At 43.4% G+C, this 19,273-nt stretch overlaps 1 protein-coding gene across 3 annotated transcripts; it reads left to right on the top strand.

Annotated features, from left to right (window-relative positions):
- The first annotated feature begins 1,134 nt into the window (after positions 1 to 1,134).
- HIC1 (HIC ZBTB transcriptional repressor 1) lies at positions 1,135 to 9,189 on the top strand. Of its 3 annotated transcripts, none has more exons than XM_072138105.1 (2): positions 1,135 to 1,300; positions 5,224 to 9,189. In XM_072138105.1, exons 1-2 carry the CDS (start codon positions 1,276 to 1,278, stop codon positions 7,158 to 7,160), a joined length of 1,962 nt encoding a protein of 653 aa, XP_071994206.1. In that variant the 5' UTR covers positions 1,135 to 1,275; the 3' UTR covers positions 7,161 to 9,189. The 3 variants fall into 3 exon arrangements, with proteins under 3 accessions (XP_071994206.1, XP_071994205.1, XP_071994204.1); XM_072138104.1 differs by lacking the exon at positions 1,135 to 1,300 and adding an exon at positions 2,178 to 2,354; XM_072138103.1 differs by lacking the exon at positions 1,135 to 1,300 and adding an exon at positions 4,566 to 4,689.
- Positions 9,190 to 19,273: the final 10,084 nt, after the last annotated feature.

The following is a 19,273-nucleotide window of genomic DNA, read 5'->3' as shown; positions in this document are numbered from 1 at the left end:
TGTGTATGTGTGGGTCCCGGGTGTACACCCTGTGTCTGTGTGTGGAGGTCCTGGGTATTACACTCTTTGTTGCTGTGTATGTGTGTGGGTCCCAGGTGTACACCCTGTGTATGTGTGTGGAGGTCCCGGTTGTACACCCTGTGTTTGTGTGTGGAGGTCCCGGGTGTACACCCTGTGTATGTGTGTGGAGGTCCCGGGTGTACACCCTGTGTATGTGTGTGGCGGTCCCGGGGTGTACCTCCTGTGTATGTGTGTGAAGGTTCTGGTTGTACACCCTGTGCCTGTGTGTGGAGGTCCTGGGTATACACTCTTTGTTGCTGTGTATGTGTATGGGTCCCAGGTGTACACCCTGTGTATGTGTGTGGAAGTCCGGGGTTGTACACCCTGTTTTTGTGTGTGGAGGTCCCGGGTGTACACCCTGTGTATGTGTGTGGCGGTCCCGGGGTGTACCTCCTGTGTATGTGTGTGAAGGTTCTGGTTGTACACCCTGTGCCTGTGTGTGGAGGTCCCGGGTGTACACCGTGTGTCTCTGTGTGGCGGTCCCCGGGTGTACACCCTGTGTATGTGTATGGGGGTCCCGGTGTACACTCTGTGTATGGGGGTCCCGGGTGTACACCCTGAGTCTCTGTTTGGCGGTCCCCGGGTGTACACCCTGTCTCTGTGTGGCGGCCCCCTGGTGTACACCCTCTGTCTCTGACGGTCCCCGCGTGTACACCCTGTGTCTGTATGGAGGTCCAGGGTGTACAACGAGTGTATGTGAATGGAGGTCCCCAGGTGTACACCCTGGGTGTCTGTGTCGGTCCCCGGGTGTATACCATGTGTATGTGAATGGAGGTCCCCCGATGTACACCCCGTGTGTCGGTCCCCGGCTGTATACCCTGTGTGTATGTATGTGTCGGTCCCCGGCTGTACACCCTGTGTGTCTGAAAGGAGGTCCCGGGTGTACACCGTGTGTATGTGTGTGGCGGTCCCCGGTTGTACACCGTATGTATGAGTATGGAGGTCCCCGGGTGAACACCCTGTGTCTGTATGGAGGTCCCGGGTGTAGACCGTGTGTGTGCGGTGAGTGAGTGCAGGGGGAGTGGCCGCAGCCCCCGGTCCTCCCCGGCCGCCTGGCTCCGCGCTGTGTGGTGATGATAAGGCAGCGGCCGGCGGCTGAGCACCAGGTGGCAGTGTGAGAGCAGAGGAGGAGCAGCGGCACCGGGCAGGAGCGGGGAGCAGCACCGGGCACCACTGTCCAGGACGACACCTTCCTGGGAACATCTCCAGCGGGGAATGGGTTTCAGAGAGGACCCCCAAGGTAAGCTGTACACCCGGTGCCTACTAGTGCCATGTCATAGCAACTCTGGCATCATAGCTGTGCACCCATAAGACCAGGATAGGGTGCTAGGAGGTGCCACCCCCTGCCTCAGGTACCACCAGTCTACAGACACTTAGTCTGTTATGATGTCTGCCACTTTGGTGTCCTCCTTGTGACATCAGAGTTGTGTGTAGTGATGATGAAGACTTGTAGGGCACTACCAGGACATGGCATGACTGGCATGTGATCTCCTTCCTTTAACTCCCTGCTGTCATTCATACATTCGTTAGTACATGTCATCTACAAACGAAATTCATCACTATAATCTGTCCTCCAGCAACCCAAGGGTTAATGTCCCCCGCAGTCATTGTCCCGACTATAGTCAGCGACTTTCCTAGAAATCCACAAAGTCAGGTCAATGGAATTGTGTCACATTATCATTACGATCAGATTGAATATAGATCGTTAACAAAGATTGCATGGATTAAATTGTCCCAAGATTATGTTCATATAATTATTGTCATCAGATTCAGTACATAAAGGTAGAATAATTTAAATCGCATGGGTGAGACTCTATGTACAGGATTGTACAGTGGATCGTACAGATGGATCGCATGGATTGTGAGATTACAGATTTTAAAGGATTGAGTTGGATGGGATTTCTCCCTGTGATGAATGGATACTGTGTGATGAAGGGAGATTTTTTAGGATCGTTCTCCTTGTCCTGGCTCCGGGGGTCTCCTCTTCTCCATCATATGACACCAGCAGGAAATAGCGCGCTGTCTCTTTAAGAAGCAGTTTGCTGTGTGTGAAGTTCACGTTGGGGTCACTTGAAGTTCCTGCCCTGGATTTTACCTTGTAGTTTTATATAGCTACACATCACATGGGGCGCTAACAGCCTCCACTCACACAGCCTCCACTATCACTCAGCCTCCACTATCACACAGCAGCCCAGCACAGGGCAGCGGAGGCTGGCAGCTGCCATCTGACATCCACAGCCCGGGGATGGTCACTCACTCAGAGATCTCATGTGTGGAGAGAACTGGGCTGCCAGGTAATGGGGCTGGGTGGCATGATGCTGGCATGGTTGGAGAAGTTGCATGAAGTTTCAGTTCTGATCTTATGATACTGAATGGCTAAGGGTGGCATGCTGGTGGTACAGGGTGGCGAGCTGGTGGTACAGGGTGGCATGCTTGTGGTTCAGGGTGGCATGCTTGTGGTTCAGGGTAGCATGCTGGTGGTACAGGGTGGCATTGTGCGAGGGGCATTGAGAAAGTTAAAATAAAGTTCTCTCTAGCAGAAAGGTAGAGGTGAATGAAAGTAAATCTCTGCCATAGATGCATAAATGGTGCCCACACCTAGTGCCTGGCATTGATCTTAGCTCAGCCCTGGCAGTGGGGGCAGCACCCACAATCATGACTAGTGTACATCCAGTAACATCAGCTTGTTCATGGGCTGGGAACATGTCCTCTCATTGCCACGGTGTTATGGGCATGTCACTTGTGTCCTTCTAGTAGCGGCTTCTAGTCACATTGATTATGGCCATCATGGCATAGGAGGGGCACAGAAACTGATGGTGCCCACTATAATAATGATGGGAGGCTGTGATTCAGCTATTGAGTCTTAGTACAGGGTGCTGTAAGCTGCTAACATCGGGCATAGTCCGGGCAGTCACCGCCCTGGTGCTGGGCAGCAGTGTCTAATAAGACAGCACAGTGTGGAAGGGGTTAATATCCTGAGATCCTCTAACTACAGAGAGTATTTAGTTAAAAAATAGTATTATTATTATTATTAACCATACTAATTATGATAATAAATCTACATCTCTCCCTCTGTCCTGCGTTGTAGTATCACACATCACAATGTGGGTCACTGTGTCCTGCAGATAGATGGAGTTATAGTATAGAAAAAGCACAAATGAAAGCGAGAAATGTGTAGAAAAATTTGTAAAAAAAATGTTAAAGTCAACAAAATTTTAAAAGTACTTTAAAAAGTTTTACTGATAATAAATGAGTGAATGTCAGATTCTAGCAAAGTTTTAAGGCGAGTAAAAAAAATAAAAACAGCCGTAACAAGGAGATAAGTAAATGTCAAATATTATTATTAATAGTATTAGTGGGAATATCATTATAATTAGGATGTATTCTTGATAATAGATTAAATTATATTTTAGCATTAAGTAGTAACAAGTATTAAGTATTAAAAATAGACTAATCTGTCCCCATTTCTTAGGTGACAGTCGGACAGCAACAAAAAAAAGATACAAAATGTTTACAAATAATTCTACAAAATCTTTTACACAAATCATATAAGAGACAGGTGAATGCATGAAATAGAGGAAGAAAAGGGGAAAATAGTCAGAAAAAAACTGTACATAACATCTATTTCGGTCCTGCTGAATGTGGACATGTTGAAATAATATAATGTGTGATAGAAGGAGGATCAGATTAAGTTTGGGTGCGAGAAGATCGGGGAAATTTATTGGAACTTATAATATATTAAAAAGATAAAGAATTATGATGATAATAGTGTAATAATCATTCTAATAGTGATAATATTTTTATTATGAAAACTAATGTATAATTGTTCACGCATTTATTATTAGTATTAATTAAAATATATAATACAATTATTTTTTTACTATATTTCTAATTCAAATCCCGTTTAAGAAAAATCTGTAATCAAGTAAAATAAATGGAAACTATAATTTCGAGCTGTGATGATGATGATTATTATTAGGAAACATATCCCCTCCGTCTATTACTATTATTATCTATGTTCTGTAAAAAGAAATAATTTAGGATTGCACATAAATTCAAATTCGTGTCATATGTAAGAATAGAAGGTAAATCTTGTTCTGTTCTCCATTCTCTCACTTTCCTTATCAGATCTATAAGTCACAGTAGATTAGGGCTAGTGATCGCAGCCATAAATCCCCCCTACACATAGGCACAAGAAGGGGGATCCCACCCAGATGTGAGATAATAGTTCAGAGCTCATTACATGTGGCAGCAGAGGAGCAAGTGACAACCTGGGGATGTCCTTCTGATAATTGTACACCAGGGAATGACCCAGATATATCATATAATAGCAGATAATGTCTGTATCTGTGAGGGGGACACCTGTCAGGGGCTCCAGGAAGGTGGGGGTGATGTGAAGCTGCTGGTTCCTGATCTGGGCTGATGATGTCATTGTACTAATGCCTAGGAGGGATTGTAGCCACCCCCAGCCCCACATGTGCAGGGGATAAAAGCTCTATGTATAGGAGATCAGGTGGCACAAGGCATCGGACACCATGATGAGGAGGAAAGGTTGGGAAGCTCCGCACTTACTACCTACCCCTGACAGCAGAGTCTCTGTCATACTGCATGCTGCCTCCTCTCACCCAGGTACCTACCGCTCACACTCAGCCCCTCACACACCTTAATCCTCTGACTACATGATTATTACTAGGATGTCCTTATACATACACATTTATACTATCTCCCCTGCGTCTTACATTTACTACTCAGCGGTACTGCTCAGATCAGGAGGCGATATCTATCTATGGATATATTTGAAACACACTCACACACACATGTGTATATATATATACATTTCTTTTTTTATATTTTAGGAGAGGCCATCACTTTGTTCTGTACATGAATAGATAATACTAGAAATTTTTGCTGGTGAATTCTGGACAATATCTCGAATTTTCTCCGATGCTGTATAAAATATTTGACATGTACTACATCTATTTATATTGGAATATTCAACACTATAAGTGTCATTGGCAATCATAATATTGGTATTTGAGACTATGCCCAGTGCGGGCAGTGCCCACATCATGTAAATGGTTTGCTCTTATTTTTCATTTGTTTGTTAAACCTTATATATTCAGAATTCAATAACTGATGTTTGATATGTCTGTGTTTCTGAAGGTGGACAACTGAACACGATGCTGGATGCCATGGAGGTACCAAGTCATGCCAGGCAACTTCTCCTGCAGCTGAACAGCCAGAGGACTAAAGGCTTCCTGTGTGATGTGATCATTGTGGTACAGAATGCCCTGTTCAGGGCACATAAGAACATCTTAGCTGCTAGCAGTGTCTACTTGAAATCATTGGTTGTCCATGATAACTTGATCAACCTGGACCACGAGATGGTCAGCCCCAGCATCTTCAGGATCATCTTAGACTTCATTTACACCGGCAGACTGGGTGATGGGGAGCCCACCAGTGAGCAGCTCTTTGGGGCAGTGCTGGCAGCTGCCAGCTACCTGCAGATAGCTGACCTGGTGTCTCTATGCAAGAAGAAGCTGAAGAGAAATGGAAAATACTGCAATGTAAGGACATCGGGTTTCCCAGGTTATGGGAGTCTTGGGCGGGGGCTGAGAGCTACCACCCCTGTCATACAATCATGTTTCAATTCAACTCCAAGACCAGTAGACATCCCACCTGGAGAACCGGTGAACCCCATTAACACTCACTGTGGAGAGCTCTATGCTTCTGTATCTCAGGGGAACCAGTTGCACCAGCATGGGCTGTGCCCACCAGAGAGGCATTGCTCTCCTATGTGTGGACTTGATCTAACCAAGAAAAGCCCAAGCCGACCTTCTAACCAGCTCCACCCAGATGCACCTGACAGCAGAGATCCCCCCATGTCAGGCAGACAAGACAGCTCCCCAGTTGGTGCCAGCGTTCTGACCACCAGCAACTCTTATAAAGACCAATCTCATGGTTACCCCAAGCTGGACAACAGCAGCACCCCACCAGCCTCACACCCAGAACCCTTCAGACACAGTGTTTCCAATGCCCACCTGAGGACTGACACTCGTGATCTGATGTTTGACTGGATGAAACCTGAGCCAATTGGAAGTTATGTGGATGAAAGTGACAGAGAGAAAGACTTGGACAGAGAGGAGAAAGGCGAGAGTTCCCCTTTATCCCAGCAACCCAGATACCCCAGCATGGAGAGTAATGAGCCAGATGATGATAAAAGTACCAGCGAAGAGACTGGCAGCAGTGGAGACCCCTCACCCTCTTCTAATCTTGAGAGGTACCACTGTAACCACCTGTATGATCCAGAAAGCTATGGAGATAACCTATATGTCTGCATTCCTTGTGGGAAAGGATTCCCTAGCAGTGAGCAACTCAATGCCCATGTGGAAGCCCACAATGAAGAAGAGCTCTACCACAAGGACAGTATGGAGCCACCAGTGCCTTTTTTAGATAAGACCAGCCAAAGTTTGGGTGACATCATCAGGCCCTACAGGTGCTCTTCCTGTGATAAGTCCTACAAAGACCCAGCCACCTTGCGCCAGCATGAGAAGACTCATTGGCTAACTCGTCCTTACCCTTGTAGTATTTGTGGAAAGAAGTTTACCCAGAGGGGGACAATGACCCGTCACATGAGGAGCCACCTGGGGCTCAAGCCATTTGCCTGTGATGCTTGTGGGATGCGTTTCACCAGACAATACCGCCTGACAGAGCACATGAGGATCCATTCTGGAGAAAAACCCTATGAGTGTCAGGTCTGTGGGGGGAAGTTTGCTCAGCAGAGAAACCTCATTAGCCACATGAAAATGCACACCACTGGACCAGATGGAAAACCCAAGCTGGACTTTCCTGACAGTGTCTATGCTATGGCCAAGTTCACTGCAGATCACCTAGGCCTTAAACAAGAGAAAGCAGCTGAAATCCTGTCTCAGACCTCACACTTTCTCAATGACCCTAAAACGATTGAGAGTCTCTACCCTCTGGCTAAATTCACAGCAGAACAATTTGGACTAACCCAGGAGAAAGCTGCAGAGGTCCTAACCCAAAGTCAGCACCTGGGCAGTGATAGTAGGATAATTGAACGGTTCTCCTCTCCCTAACAACCTCCTTTTCTGGGTCTAGAAATCAGAGGTGCCCCAAAATCAAAAACATTTGCACCAACAAAGACAATACAGACAATATATTTCCGTACTAGCCATGCCCATTATTCTGGGCTTCCAGATCCTCATTGCCAAAGACTATGAAGTGGCAGCTTACATCTGTGACCAGGCAGAGTTGTCACATTGGGGAAGCACTTTCAGAGGGACTTGTGCAAATGCTCTGGTGCACTATCCCACAGGAACAAGAAAAGAAAACCCCTCCACCATGTAGACAACCTTTCCTCTGCCCAAGGTAGTGGTGAGAGTTGCTGCTTCTTGTCCTATGAACGATGGACGTTTATATAAAAGTAATATTGTATTTTTTTTCTTTTGTATTGTAAGGACAATCAGATGCAGAAATCAGTATTTCCCAAATGTACAATAGCTATGCAATTTTTAAATGCCCTGCAAAGATGTGAAGAGGCTTTCCTAGGTCCACTTGGCAGACGATTAGCAATGACTATTACCAGGGCGATGTGCGTCTTAGCTGCCCTTGACTTGTGGCAATGAATTGGGGATGACCAGAACAACATGTAACATCTGCAACTCTAGTTACTATGCAGGAGGTCGATAGAAGACCCTTGACGCTGACTTCCTAGAGTTCAGAGAATTCACATTACTCCTTGTGTGTCTGTTTCTGAAGAACAAGAATGACTCAGTAGTCTGCCTGCTATGCAATCTCACCGCCTTCACTGAGCCACAACAATGCATGACAGATGCTGAGCCAACCATCCCTACTTTACTGCCCTTACAAGTCAGGAGACGAGTAGCTAATCTCTACCAAAGTGACAGGGAAGCACTTGGTTGTGGCACTTCATGACATCCCATACACATCAGGGATGATGACCACATGAAGAGCACAGCAGAGAGGGGTGTTGCCTGCCAGGTTGGGGCACTGCGAAACGCCTCAGGGTCCTCTCACACCCACAGTCTGAGTGTTCAGTTCCTAGAAGTGACAACTCCCTTCCCAGTCATTATTTCCCCCCAACTCTCCCTCACCCCCACATTTCTGGGGGAGCAAAGCAATATACTGACTTGTGCTGGGAATACTGATTTGTGCTGTCTGCACAGTGTATTATATGAATATTTTTGTATTATGATGAGGCCTCTTGGAGGCTTTTGTGCCTTAACCATTATACCACTTGGTGCCCAGTAAGTTGTAAGAGCAGCAATTCTCCAGTCCAGCGGGGGTTAACTCCGGCTGCAGTGCTTTACAGCAATAAGCTCAGGTTTCCAGAATCAGGAGCTGAGCATCTATGCTTTATTACATGTGCAATCCCCCATTGCCTCCACAACCCTAACCCCAACACCAAAGACATTATTACATTGGAGCAATGTCAAAACCAAATCAACCCCAACCCTCTTGGTACAGTGCCTTATGCTGAGACCAAAGCCTGCACTCCTAGAAGAGCCAACACAATAACCACTAATGGGAGGGGGGCAAGGACTGTTTATGTGTAATTTAATGTGCTGACTGTAGATAGGCAATCATCCAGTATATTATATTATGTGCCAACTGTGAAGATGTGGGTACCTGTATATTACTAGAATAACCATGGCTGACATTGGTTGCCTGCCTCTGGTGCCTTATTCTCACAGATTACAGTGTAAATCCGACTAGGATCGATGACTATGCTTTGTATTATACAGTCAGTCACTGTGTCACACATATTGAATGTTATACTGGTGGTGATGAGCGGAGACCACCTCAAGAGATCACAACCTGAAATAAACTTATGAATACCACCCTGTGTCAGATATGCTTATCTTTAGTACAATACCTCAGATATCACTTTCTACTTCAATATTAGCTTTAACACAATTTTAGGAATGTTACCATAACCCATTGCAAGTATCAGCAAGTGCTGGAACATGTACATGAGTGTATACTCCATAGTAATACAGCCAGAGAGTGGATCGCTTTATTCTATATATCAACCCCTGTATTTTCCATGTGGACTTCTTGTATTCGTCTAACTTATTTTATCACGTTGCCTTATTTAAGGGAAAACATATTAAAAATACTGTTCTCCATAAACATATTGTCATCATTTATATAGGGATAGGTCCAAAGCCATCATCTCTAGAAGTGCTTCATGATAGTGGAGAGATGACACCGGCTCAGAATGATGGAGCCCATGTCACACAGCCATTATTTATTATACTTCAATTCTATACTTTCATTTAATTATTACATTGTTGGTTATTTTTGGCATAAGTAATAAAATGCTGAAATTCTCCTATAGACCTATACATATACAATAAATAGTATATATATAAATATAGAGAGAATAATGGGGGGACAGCATTACACATGCACTAAATATCTCTCTCTCTCTCTCTCTCTCTCTCTCTCTCTCTCTCTCTCTCTCTCTCTCTCTCTCTATATATATATATATATATATATATATATATATATATATATATATATATATAAATTTACAATAAAAAGTATACAGAACATATTTATTATGAAAGTCATTGGGTTAGAAATACAATACAGTAGTTTGGGAAGATTTTATAAATCTTTCAAAAAATTAAAAAAAATTTTGCATAAAGAAAGCCACTTTCTTCCAGCTGTGAACACTTACATATTATTTTTCTTTTACTGAGAAAATGTAATAAATAGGAATACATTTCTGCAATGCTCTTGGCAACCTATACATGTTTTTTTTTCATACATACATACATATATACCTGTCCATATGCATAGGTCTTTAAAATTTCAATAGTCTTGTGATATACAGGAGCTGATGCCTCATCTAACAATATTCTCTATCGATCTTTTATCCAATATGACTTTATACCATTCTCATAAGACATTGGGGACTATTCACCCACAGCAAGAGAGTTGGTATTGGTAGGCCTATATTATAGAGCAGGAGCCTCTGTATAACCTACCTTCTATTAATATATAATGCCCTTAGGATGATGGGAAACATTATTCTCAATTATTGTATACCTGGCTGATGCCACACATGCCATCCAAGCTATTAATTGAGAAACCTAGTAAAAAAAATAATCTTCTGACCTTCATGAATTCATTATTTTCCCCAATTGATATTCACCTTCCTATATTGTTCTGACATATAGGTGTTTTTCTCAATTACAAAATGGGGTTGTAAATGCTTAATCTGCAGTTTATTTCTGTTAAACATGTGATAGTCTTACTAATAGTTTACTGAGCCCTGACCTGAAAATTCCCAGCCTACACATATAACCTCAATAATGTATGGTGCTTATGATGTAGGGCAGACGAGTCATGTAAATACTTCAGTGCTCTCCTCTCATAATGGCATCCAATATATATATATACATACAAACACACACAATATATATATGGAATACCTGACAGTGGCTGCACTGGTCCTACTAAGTATCACAAGCCTGTTATACCCCCTTTTCTATAGCAGTATATAGTTCTGCACACTGGGCAGAGTTTGTTTGTTTTATCCACTTTCTTAGCTCTTGGTTTATAAAGGAATATAAGTTTAAAGGAAACTTGTATTATGCTTCAAATTTTTAAACCAGCTTCAGTTTAGCTCATAATGGTAAATTATACTGCCCTGTTTCAAATACATAGAGATGTCTTTCTACCTGATACACTTCTCACAGTATAGAGCCACCACTAAAGTACTATTATTTTGGTGATTAAAAATAAAAATTCTTTATTTATATAGTGCACACAGAGTACGCAGCACTGTACAGAGTTTGCCAAATCGGTCCCTGTCCCCAATGGGGCTCACAATCTAATCAACCTACCAGTATGTTTTGGAGTGTGGGAGGAAACCGGAGGACCAGGAGATAACCCAAACGTGGAGAGAACATACAAACTCTTTGCAGATGTTGACCCTGGGACATGAACCCAGGTCCCCAGCATATATTATATATAGTGGTGAATGAAGGCAACCAAAATTTTATCATACATTTTTCTGGATGTGTGGATAGGGGAAGATGAATAGTAATATATATACTACTTTTTTTTTATTTTTTTAACTAAAATGAAAAATTATCATTATATGTGTATGAAAATATGTTCCCTGAAATTTTTATTTGATAATCTAGAATCTAATTTCTAAACAGAAATTGAAAAATTTTGGCCTTTATATGTTGACGACCTCGCCATATTATATTAATGTCAGATCAGTAGGGACCTGACACCTGTAATATCCACAGATCCATTGATTCTGGATGCCTGCATCATTGAAAGAAACTCAAAGAATGGATATGAAAGACCAGCTCCATCTTTTGTGTAGTGACCGGCCTGGGTAATTGCAGTTCAATTTCCATTGCACGCATTCAAAACTATTACATATATCTAAGACCAGTCCAGTCAGACCAATATAAATTCATACAGGTGTGTGGAAATGTCTAATCTACCAGAAAACCAATAAACTGAACAATTTAATGACTGAAGTTTGTCTACAGCATTATAGGATTATTATATGATGAACATAACAGATGAGGAGGATGAGAATTGGTTTTATCCTAGCAAAATATCTGCTTGTGTAAAATGTCAACTGTAACCTGTATAATAAATAATAAATCGTTATTTATATAGCGCCATCATATTCCATAGTGCTGTAGAGATCATGGGGGGGAATATACAAATAAAATCAGTCATTATAGAACAATAACATCTTCAGATGAAACAAAAAGATCAAGTAAATTCAAGTGAATGTAGCTTTGTATGGATATTCTGAGTTAGTCGTTAAAATACTAGTGCGATAGTGTTTATGATAATTTTCATTAGAAAATATTTTAACGAGGCTGAAATTTTCTGGCAGATGAGACAGATTTCCATCGGATCCGTTATATATTATTCCCTGTGTACTGTGCATTACGAGCTACCACAATGTATCGGATAGAGTAGAGCTGCCTTCTTATCTAGTGGTAGAGAGAGAGCAGCGGCTGCTCAGTGTCACCTCTCCCCATCATATGTCAGGCAGGACGGAGGGAGGAAGAGCAGCGGGCCAGAACTTGGCATCAGCAGGACGTCCTGCATTGTGTGTGACAAACAATGGAAACAGAATCTTTGAAAAAGAGCAGATTCTACCAAAGTGAGGATGTTCAGCTGGAGTCACAGAGAGGGATGGGGACGTGCAGGCAGCACTGGTACTTCCCATCCCAGGGAGGCGGAGGGGGGCCCAGGCTTTACAGGAAGACACAGAAAGTCAGATTTAACCTACACCATTCCAGATCTGTACTACTAAGTTTTTGTTTCCAAAAAATGGCCTGAAATGGAAGTCTCCTGAAGGAGGATTCCCCTCCCAGTTATATGCTACATGTGTCCGCAGATTTCGAAACTGACTCTTATTGATCTTTAACAAATCTAAGATATATGTTACCCTTTACACAATTTATAACCACTATGAGAAGAAGAAAAACGGTGGCCACTCCCCAATGCAAGGAGAAACTAATTTGCATCAATAAAATAAGTTATGTCTGGAAAGCTTATAAAGTGACCTACACAATGCTGGTTTTACTTGTGGAATGATCTAAGAGCTTTAGATCTCCTTTAAGGGTGTAATAGTGACAATAATTAATACACATTCCTTACGTCCCATTCTCTCTTCAGTCCAAATAATTGATACAGATTTGTACATTTTAGAAATAAACACACAAAAAAAAGGAAAAAAAGGTGTTACCTCTAGGCCTCGATAAGGTATCTTCCCTTTGATCTGCTCATCACCAGGGTTTCTAACCATTGCCTTAAATCCCATTCCTCTAGGTTATGTATCCTGATAGTGAATTGTTTCTTAGTGTTGGGATTTTTTGTTAGACAAAGGAATTGATAGTTAAATTATGGATTAACACAACGTGTTAGCTTTTTTGTGTTGTACTCTGCACATACACTCACCGGCAACTATATTAGGTACACCTGTCCAACTGCTCGTAACACTTACTTTCTAATCAGCCAATCACATGGCGGAAACTCAGTGCATTTAGGCTTGTAGACATGGTCAAGACAATCTCCTGCAGTTCAAACCGAGCATCAGTATGGGGAAGAAAGGTGATTTGAGTGCCTTTGAACGTGGCATGGTTGTTGGTGCCAGAAGGGCTGGTCTGAGTATTTCAGAAACTGCTGATCTACTGGGATTTTCACGCACAACCATCTCTAGGGTTTACAGAGAATGGTCCGAAAAAGAAAAAACATCCAGTGAGCGGCAGTTCTGTGTGCGGAAATCCCTTGTTGATGCCAGAGGTCAGAGGAAAATGGGCAGACTGGTTCGAGCTGATAGAGAAGCAACAGTGACTCAAATCGCCACCCGTTACAACCAAGGTAGGCAGAAGAGCATCTCTGAACGCACAGTACGGCGAACTTTGAGGCAGATGGGCTACAGCAGCAGAAGACCACACCTGGTGCCACTCCTTTCAGCTAAGAACAGGAAACTGAGGGTACAATTTGCACAAGCTCATCGAAATTGGACAGTAGAAGATTGGAAAAACGTTGCCTGGTCTGATGAGTCTCGATTTCTGCTGCGACATTCGGATGGTAGGGTCAAAATTTGGCGTCAACAACATGAAAGCATGGATCCATCCTGCCTTGTATCAACGGTTCAGGCTGGTGGTGGTGGTGTCAGGAATATTTTCTTGGCACTCTTTGGGCCCCTTGGTACCAATTGAGCATCGTTGCAACGCCACAGCCTACCTGAGTATTGTTGCTGACCATGTCCGTCCCTTTATGACCACAATGTACCCAACATCTGATGGCTACTTTCAGCAGGATAATGCGCCATATCATAAAGCTGGAATCATCTCAGACTGGTTTCTTGAACATGACAATGAGTTCACTGTACTCAAATGGCCTCCACAGTCACCAGATCTCAATCCAATAGAGCATCTTTGGGATGTGGTGGAATGGGAGATTTGCATCATGGATGTGCAGCCGACAAATCTGCGGCAACTGTGTGATGCCATCATGTCAATATGGACCAAAATCTCTGAGGAATGCTTCCAGCACCTTGTTGAATCTATGCCACGAAGAATTGAGGCAGTTCTGAAGGCAAAAGTGGGTCCAACCCATTACTAGCATGGTGTACCTAATAAAGTGGCCGGTGAGTGTATAATATTACATGTAGTAGGGAGTTCTACATTTCCATCGACACAGGGTTAGAGCACACTGGAGGTTGCTGTGTTTATTATGTTTTTATAATTGCCCCTCCTCTGCCAGTGGCATAATCTGTGAAGAGTATCAATTCTATTTTTTATCCCATAGTAACCCTAGAAACCACATAAATTACATTTACTAAAAAGTTTAGTAGGAAAAAAATGCAAATGTCAATCACAACCTTCTGTAACCCTATATCTAATGGATGTGTCAGGGTCCTCATTGGCACAAAAAAGGCAGCACGATAAGTCGCAAAGTTCAGGCCACTAGTGGATGAAGCCTTCCTGCTTGAGGTTCCAGCCACTAGGGGCCAAAACACTGCGACTTATAGTGAATAAAGCACAGTTATTTTTTCAGTTTAAGGGCGAATTCAGACAAACATATGCCTGCCTGCCCAGTGGTATACGTCCGATGCACTGGAGAGAGAAGGAGATGCAGCGCACATGGCTGTGCCCACGGGGAATGATGGGACATGCTCTATCTTTTCCCCTTGTACTTTGCTACTCATGTTCGTCACCTATCGCTCTGTGTGCCTATTGCCATCTATGGGGGTGTATAGTTCGTGTGAATTAGGCCTAAGGGTACATTCACACGCGGTATGCCCGCCGTGCGGGCATACCGCCGTGTGCTGGAGGTGAGGAGGAGGTGACCCCTCCTCCCTCCATAGGAAATAGCGGCACACGGCCGCACATCCGCCGAAAGATAGAGCTTGCTCTATCTTTTTGCGGTGTGCGGGCCGGATCGGTGCCACACATGTGTGGCACCGGATCCCCGCCGTGCCGCTATTGCCGTCTATGGGGACGTACATGCGGCCGCATGTACGGCCCCGCAGACGGCAGTGTGAATGAGCCCTAAATCCTAGAGTGCTGACTATATTTGTGGTAATGAAGACCCTATCACATCCAGTAGATAAAGCCAGGGTTTACAGAAGGTTGCAATGGACATTTGAATTTTTTCCTACTAAAGTTTTTTGTAAATTTTCAGGGTTATATATTTTTCAGGGTTATATATTTTTCAGGGTTACTATGGGATAACAAAATAGAAGTTACAATCTCTTCACAGATTATGTCACTGGCTGAGGAGGGGCACCACACCATTGGGGAAAATGATATCCACATAAGTTTTCAATTATAAAAACATAAAAAATACAGCAAACTCCAGTGTGCTATAACCCTGTGTCGATGGAAATGTAGAACCCCCTACTACATGTAATATTATATGTGCAGAGTACAACACAACAGAACCAGACAAACCCCCTCAATTCTGCTATCAACTTCTGTGTATAACAAAAAATCCCAACACTAAGAAACATTTTGCTATCAGGATACATAACCTAATGGGATTTAAGGCTATATATATATATATATATATATATATATATATACATACACGATGAGGGTACTTAAGGAGGATCTCATATGCCAGGAAATCATTCTCACAACCTCAGTAAGGTCACTTCACACTGTAGATGGAGGTTGAAGGAGTTCAGGTAGGAAATAAATTGAATCCTTGTGGTTTCCTTACTGCGTCCGATATAAGATTACATTTTTTTTTCTTTTCCTATAAGAAAACTGCTGTGTGTGTGGGATAGAAACAAAGTTCTGGCCACAGGAAGCCGCACCCCAAAAATAGTGAGAAATCATTGAAATGATAAAATAACCCCCTTACTATGTGTTGGTAGGAATCTGTACCTGGATCACATCCAAGTCTTCCCAGGAAATGGACTACAGAATAGAGCCCATGAGTTGGCCCTTTACACCCACCCCTCCCACCCATTGCCGGAGCGGATTCAAGAATTTCTAGTGTTGACTTGAAATCCATGTAAATAAAGCCATATATGTCACCAAACACAAATACCAGCTGCTTCCACTCTCAGCCAAGGGGATTGCGCAGTCCCCCCTTAGAACCAGCCTGAGCTCCTTTCCAGCACTAATGGGGTTAAACCACCGTGAACGTGGAGAAAGTGAGACCTAATTAACACATGGAGTGTAAGCCACAAGGTCATGAGATTAGTGCTGTGTACCAGGATTAGGCCAGTGTAACCCCTCACACTGGAAGGTCTCACCTCTGCGTTACTCATCAGCGCCTCTAGTGGTGGTGAGAGGTATCTCAGGGGAGCAGAGCTGGGAGTTGATGTGCAGGTGTGGACCATTTCTGGGGCTCTAAGGATGCCCGCATCCCTCCTATGTGAGAGTTCTTGAAGCAATCACAGGGCTCACATTTCACAGCTAATTGCAGTCACAGATTGCCAGGTGCAGACCAGTTTTATGGCTTCAGGGAACTGCGCACTGGTTTGTGGGGGGAGGCATCCAGCAGGCGTTCAGTCTCACCTCCTGTGTCCAGACCTGTAGAGGAGAAACTGAACAGACACATAATACACTTTCTAATTCATGTTGGTAGAGATGAAGACTTCTGCAAAGAACTCAACGTTAACCCTGCGCTGCCACTGCCGACTGTAAAATCTCAAACTGTGCGCAGATTGCTTGCCACAAATCTATTCAAGTTCTGTAAATTCTTGGCTTGCCCTAACTTTATGGGCTTCAGATATTGAAAGGATTGGCTACTCTGGCTAACAGAAAGGTAGGAGCATGGGAGATCCCTTTATTACCTCCATACGTCCTAGTAAGATATACATATAGCTACAGGAAACAAAAAGTGCAAAGGTTACACATAGGTGCCATTCAGGTATCAGCCTCGATGCCTAATCTGACCTGAATTGAAAAGAAAGCCCAAGGCTTCTATAGTGGGCCCATGGTGACCCAAACCACCTACCAAATTTTATTCCCAGAAAAGCTTTCACCCATGAAATCCCTGCACATCTATTCCTGCTTTCAATGCACATAGTAAACAAGAGCCATTTCAGGACCTTTGGAGGACCTCCAAGGATCCTGAAACCGTAGATTGAAGCAAAAATGGACACATTCTCGTTTTCCCCAAGATGCTTCATTCTAGTACCAAATGTAGGAAGTGATTCCAGACTTCATACAGCCCAGGGCCCATGGCAGTCTTTATCCATCCCTACATATGATACATGGAGTCCCTGCTCTCCCACATGATTACAATATGGTGCCGCTCTTCCAGGCAGGGACTCCTTGTATCATACATCATTATGAAGCCCCTTCTTAGTGGGTCCATGATTTGAACAGGCAGTGCAAGGTCTATTTTCCATGTTCTGACCCCAGCCATGTAACACAGGATTTAGAACAATTTTTTCTAATAATATCCCGCAACGTTAAGATGATTCTGAATTCTCCATGTATGAGGTCCAGTTTCGTGCCGATACCCCATGCTCACAGATGCCTGGAAAACCTATTACTAGTTTCAGTACTGAGGCTGTGTAATCAGCAGGTTCTAAACACACATTGGGGCTAATGTAGTTGGGATCCCGCGGCTGCATTGCGGTCAGGTTTTTTGACGTTTTCGGGGATCACGCCGCTGGGACAGGCATTTAGAAGGGTATTGTGTCGCACCCGATCGTATTTTGGCACAAACCCACCGGCTTTCCTGCAAAATAAATCAAGGGGTGGTCCATCGGATGATCCAAGGGATTTGGACTGAGAGCAGGATTTAACTTTAAAATTGTGTCGCAAGACAAGCACTTACATACACCGGGAAGAAGAAGGTGAACTACGTCAGACTTGATCACGGAAGCGACACATGCAGGAAATCGGGCGCACGATCTTAGTGAAACGAGCCGGAGTGCATGATCATCGGACAGTCCGTATTGCGAGAACTCTGTCGGACGGGTAAGTAAATGTGTCCCATTGCATGTCTTTACAGGAAGTGATGTGGCATTGGAAAAGACCAAGCAACCAATAGTATTTTAGCATGTACTTTTAATGGATTAGGTTTTTTATGGTAAAAATGAGTTTTTATATAAGCAGAAAAATAATAAAAGCTTTGCCCCCTTTTTTTGTTGGTCAGTTGATGAGATACCTTACACATGGCACCTGATGATTTTTTGGATGTAAATACAGAATGATTTAATGGGGGGATTTATCAGAAGAGTCTGAGACTGGAACTGTTCTAGTTGGCCATAGCAACCAATCAGAGGTCAGCTTTCATTTCCCCACAGCTATTTATAAAATTAAAGCTGTGCTGTGATTGGTTTCTATGGGCAACTAGAGCAAATCTACCTCAGAAACTTCTAATAAATAACCCAGTCATAATATATATATATAAAAAAGCAAACAGGAAAACCAGTAGATCTGCTCTCAGTGTGTGGTCACATGAGGGTTTGGTACATTGTTTACAGCACACACTCCCTATTTTTGGTGAAACTATGTAAATATAAAGTGCTACGAAACGTGTCGGCAACATAGAGATAAATATTGCTCAGGCATGAAAGTATTGACTCATCCTTAGGCCTTATATGCACACAAACTGATGCTCGCCCAGGCTATAGCCCGGAGCAGGAGACAGGATGGGTGAGCGCTGCTCCCCTCTCCATACAAAGACTAATAATAATAATAATAATAATAATTCCTTTACTTATATAACACACAGAGATTACGCAGCGCTGCACAAAGCATGTCAAATTGGTCCCCGTCCCCATGGGGCTCACAATCTAATCATCCTACCAGTATGTTTTGTAGTGTGGGAGGAAACCGGAGGAAACCCACGGAGAGAACATACAAACTGCTTGCAGATGTTGACCTGGGTGGGATTTGAACAAGGATCCCAGCGCTGCAAGGCAAACGTGCTACTCACTCAGCCACCATGCCGTTTGTCTGGCACTGTAATATGGGAAAATATAGTACATGTCTTATATTTTTCCCTGCACGCTCATGTTGCAGTGAGACAACGTGTGCTCGTCGCACCATAACCGTGTGTCATAGATGTCAATGTGAGATCATGGTCCCCATTATGGTTATGTGCATGAGGCCTTAACGTATATTCCCATTTACTTTAACCAAAAACATGTAAAGCTTCAAATTAGGCAAGTCCTGTATTATAGAAAGAA

Source organism: Engystomops pustulosus, chromosome 2, assembly GCF_040894005.1.
Source record: "Engystomops pustulosus chromosome 2, aEngPut4.maternal, whole genome shotgun sequence".
NCBI lineage: Eukaryota > Metazoa > Chordata > Amphibia > Anura > Leptodactylidae > Engystomops > Engystomops pustulosus.
The sequence above is the reverse complement of the archived record's forward strand: the minus strand, read 5'-3'. Positions and strand labels throughout refer to the sequence as shown.

Excerpts from the sequence above, each read along its gene's own strand:
- HIC1 (XM_072138103.1), top strand. The coding sequence starts at position 4,596 with ATGATGAGGAGGAAAGGTTGGGAAGCTCCGCACTTACTACCTACCCCT. Across the intron at positions 4,690-5,223 it reads TGCTGCCTCCTCTCACCCAG|GTGGACAACTGAACACGATG; the intron begins GTACCTACCGCT and ends GTGTTTCTGAAG.